This window comes from Octopus bimaculoides, chromosome 10 (genome assembly GCF_001194135.2).
Source record: "Octopus bimaculoides isolate UCB-OBI-ISO-001 chromosome 10, ASM119413v2, whole genome shotgun sequence".
Lineage (NCBI taxonomy): Eukaryota > Metazoa > Mollusca > Cephalopoda > Octopoda > Octopodidae > Octopus > Octopus bimaculoides.
The window spans coordinates 30,626,368-30,631,076 of NC_068990.1; the positions used below are offsets into that span (position 1 = coordinate 30,626,368).

Genomic DNA, 4,709 nt, shown 5'->3' on the forward strand with positions numbered 1-4,709 from the left:
TTACAAAGGAGGTAATCAGAAAGGTTTTTAGCAGGAAAAAAAAATGTGAAAAAGTATGATTATTTAGTGGATATTGAATTTTGTATTAATAAATCATCTTTGGGGGGGGGGGGGGTTAAAATTTCCACCCCCATCCCTATATAGTTCATAAATTTAGAGGGTTTAAATTTGTGATACTATCCCTTTATTTCCTATTGTAAATGGGCAGATTTGCTATCTTACTATAATGGGTGTATGTCTGTCTCTTTGTTTGTTCCCTCTCCATGGCCAGACAGCTGGACCAAGGGTTACAATATTTTTCAGGATTACAAAGACGTTCATGAAGAAGGTTTTTAGCATTCAAAAATCAGAAAGTATGATTATTTCATGGAGATCGATTTTTGAATTGATAAACCACCTTTGCATTTTCATTAAAATGGTACCAGAACATCCAGACATTATTCGCATAGAACAGTGGGAGGTAAGTCTTAGTTTGATTTTTTGCAATCCTAAAGATTCCGCTCACGCATTCACAGCAAACAAGGCACAGGGCCAGACTTTAGATCATGTAGGAGTATTTTTACTCAGTCCGATGTTTACACACAGCCAGTCATACATCGCTATGAGTAGAGCAACAGCATCATCATCATCATCATCATCGTTTAACGTCCACTTTCCATGCTGGCATGGGTTGGATGGTTTCACTGAGGGCTGGCAAGAGAGAAGGCTGTACCAGGCTCCAATATGATCTGGCATGGTTTCACTCATTAGACTGTGGCCATGCTGGGACACTGCCTTGAAGAATTTTAGGTGGACAAAACAATTTAAATGAAATAAATGATAATATATTTCGGAAGTGAATCTAACGGTTTTTGTGTGTTATTTTAAATGGCTTATAAACACCTTCCACGCTACAATGATAATATATTTATTCAGTTAAACATTAGTGAGATTAAATATTTTTCAGTGATTAGTAAACTCCACAGTAGTTGTTGATAGCTTTTGTTACCTAGGCAACCTAGTGGCAGATGATGCTCTAACACCATAGTAACCACCATAAGATTAGGATGGAAAATTTCAGGGAGCGATTAAATTCTGATGTCATCATCATTTAACATCCGTTGTCCATGCTGGCATGGGTTAGACAGTTTGGTCAGGGTTGGTAAGGTGAGGGGGCTGGTTTCTATGGCTGGATGCCCTTCCTAATACCAACCACTCCCAAGAGTGTAACAGATGCTTTTATGCACCACCAGCACAGGTTAACAGTTGCATAACACCAATATCTACCACGACTACAATTTCACTTGGCTTGATAGATCTTCCTTCTCAAGCACAGCAAATTGTCAAAGTTCTGTCATTTGTTATTGCCCCCATGAGGCCCAGCACTTGAAAAGTGCTTTTTACATGCCACCAGCATGGGTGCTAGTTCCAAGACAGCAGCATGGCTGCCAGTTACACAACACCAGCATTGGCCACATTGCTGCTTAAAAATTTTTTTTTTTTTTTTAAAGGGATATTTTTAAAGAATTTCTTAAGCTGCCACTGAGACTGAACCAATATTTACTTTACCAAAATCCAGTTTCTTACCCTTATTATCAGCTCCAACAAAACCAAGAATGTTCTCATGACGAAGCATCACTGTTTGGTAAATTTCAGCCTCACGAAACCACGAACGTTCATCTCGTGAGGAGAAGATCTTCACCGCCACCGACTCCCCTCGCCACTGTCCCCGCCACACTTCACCATAACGGCCTTTTCCAATAATCTCTATTAGCCGTATCTGTCTTGCTATGGTTCGTTGAACAAGGAGAGGAAGACCTGCAACAAGAAGAGAAGATTGCATCGTGACACAACTGACAGATAAGGGTTGTTCATACTGACACACAAAGTTTTGTGGAGAAACAGGATGGGATAGATTGGATTGACACCAGTATATAACTGTTAGTGAAGGTATGTGGTCAAGTGGTTAGGGGTATTCAGATCATGACCGTAAGGTCGTGAGTTCAGTTCCTAGCAGCATGCCGAGTCCATTTTCACATTGCTCCAGTCCACACAGATGGCAAAAATGAGTTGTACCTGTAATTCAAAGAGTCAGCCTTGTCACGCTGTATCACACTGAATCTCCTTGAGAACTATGTTATGGGCATGCGTGTCTATGGAGTACTCAGCCACTTGCACGTTAATTTCATGAGTGGGCTGTTCTGTTGATCAAATCAACTGGAACCTTTGTCATCATAACCAGTGCCAGTTTGTTTGTTTTTATCATACAAGAGACAAGCCAACAGTTTCATCACTCGGACACAGCACACTGACATAGAAGCTATTACCTGTCCAGTATTGCTTGCCAAATGACCAAAGAACTCTATAGCAGAAATACTGGGAGTTGCCAAAAAATTAACACCACCTTTTAAATTTTGGTCAATTGAAATTTCAGAAAGTTCTCTCTCTCTCTCTCTCTCTCTCATCCCTTGTGAGACTTCATCAACACAAAATAATTTTCTTCTCATTCTAGCTACAATTTCAACTGATTAAAAATTATTTTGCACTTATCACCTATATATAGCAACATGCATGGGAAGGTATGTGGCTTAGTGGTTAGGGCATTCGGCTCACGATTGTAAGGTCGTGATTTCAATTCCCAGCGATGTGTTGTGTCCTTTAGCAAGACACTTTATTTCACGTTGCTCCAGTCCACTCAGCTGGCAAAAATGAGTAGTACCTGAATTTCAAAGGGCCAGCCTTGTCACACTGTGTCACGTTGAATCTCCCTGAGAATTACGTTAAGAGTACACGTACGTGTCTGTGGAGTGCTCAGCCACTTGCACATTAATTTCACGAGCAAGCAGTTCCCTCGTAGCCGACGGAGTGCTCCCTATAGCAACATGCACTTAACTATTTGTTCAACATGCTGAAGTCATACAACCACCAACTTCATCATCATCATCTTTTATACATCTGCCTTTTCTATGATAGCAAACAAAACTTGCTGAGGCAGTTTTATGTCACTACCAAATCGGTTATACTTCTACAATACACAACATATTCTAAGAATTTTCTCATAAAATTCCTAATAATATATAATTAAAAAAATGTAAGTTTCTCTTTAAACATTAAATAGTTGTAAGGGTCCAGTAGAGTAAAATAAGGATCAAAGAGATCCATAGGTATAATATGGTTGAGAATCACTGGTCTAAATGGGGTCAAGGTTTTCCATCTTTTCAGGATGTACACAATATCAACACACAACCGGGAAGGTAGAGACACACATAACACTCACACATAAACACAAACACACACATAAACACACTCACACATAACACTCACACACAAACACACTCATACACAAACACACTCACTATGGCTTTCCAAACCGTTTCTGCCAACCATTTCCAGTTTCAAGGCTATAATAGGAGACCCTTGTCCATAGTGCCACATGATGGGAATGAACCTGGAACCAGATGCTGGCAAAGCAAACTTCTTAGCCACGTGACAATGCCTGCTGCCTATCCTTACACACACGCAAATACATATATTACACACAAACATACACACTACACAAACAATTACATATACATGTGACACACACAGACACACCAAAACTACAAATTACATCATCATCATTTAACATCCATTCTCCATGCTGGCATGGGTTGGACAGTTTGACCGGAACTGCACCAAGCGCCAAATGTCAGTTACAGCATGGATTCTACAGCTGGATGTGGTGGTGGTGGTGTTTGTAGAGGGTACACATACACAAATAGCAATAATGATAATGCTGATGATAATGATAATGATGACTATCATCACCATCAGCATTATCATAAATACTATCAACAAAGAAAAACAAAACATCAAAAATGTCCAAACTGACCTGAACCAGAACCAGAAGGGGACCAGTCTTCAATAAGACTGCGCAGACTGCCACATTGCATGGCCTGGAAGCGGTCAACTGTGGAGTTAGCAGGCAAGTAGATCTGTGACCGGCGTTGGCAGAAGTAGATGAATGCAATAAGCAGCAACAGAAGGATCACTCCAACACATATTGTGATGACTACGGTATTAGTTAGGTCCATTCCTTCAGATCCTCCTCTTGCTGAAACAAACAAGTAAAATTTTGATTTCAAATTTTGGCGCAAGGCAGGGGTCGATTACACTGGTACTTACTTTATCAACCCTGAAATGATGAAAGGTAAAGTCAAACCTCTGCAGAATTTGAACTCGGAACATAAGGAGAGTTGAAATGTTGCTAAGTATTGTGCCCAGTATGCTAACAATTCTGAAAGCTTGCCGACTTCAGTAAAATATTAGTTGAAGAAATGTATTAGGTTGTCAAGAAAGGTCTTGCGGTTTTTAACCTTTAAATTCAGATGCACATATCTCGGCTCAAAGAAAACTTTATTAATCGAAATAAACACTATCAGAATCAACACACTTTTGCCAACATGAAACAAGTTTATTTATGCCAGTAACATAAAAATCCTGCGTTCTGGTGGTAATGAAGTCATTGAAGGTGTGTTTGGCATCGTCTTGGCTTTTGAAGCATTTCCCACGCAGGAAGTTGTCGAGATGCTTAAAAAAGTGGTAGTCAGTAGGCGAGAGGTCTGGCGAACGAGGCAGAGTTTTATAGCCCAATTCGTTCAACTTCTGCAGGGTCAGTTGTATGACATGCGGCCGAGCATTGTCGTGGAGAAGAATTGGTCCTTTTCTATTGACCAATGCTGGCTGTTGTT

The 4,709-nt window shown here is 40.2% G+C and overlaps 1 protein-coding gene across 1 annotated transcript in view; it reads right to left on the reverse strand.

The window, feature by feature from the left end:
- Window positions 1-4,709, reverse strand: part of LOC106868204 (activin receptor type-1) — a 48,898-nt gene that overhangs the window by 12,198 nt on the left and 31,991 nt on the right. Inside the window, exons 4-5 of the mRNA XM_014913366.2 lie at window positions 3,851-4,072; window positions 1,567-1,797 (exon numbers count right to left, since the gene is read on the reverse strand). Coding sequence (XP_014768852.1) covers window positions 1,567-1,797; window positions 3,851-4,072 — 453 coding nt within the window. The remainder of the gene's footprint in view (window positions 1-1,566; window positions 1,798-3,850; window positions 4,073-4,709) is intronic.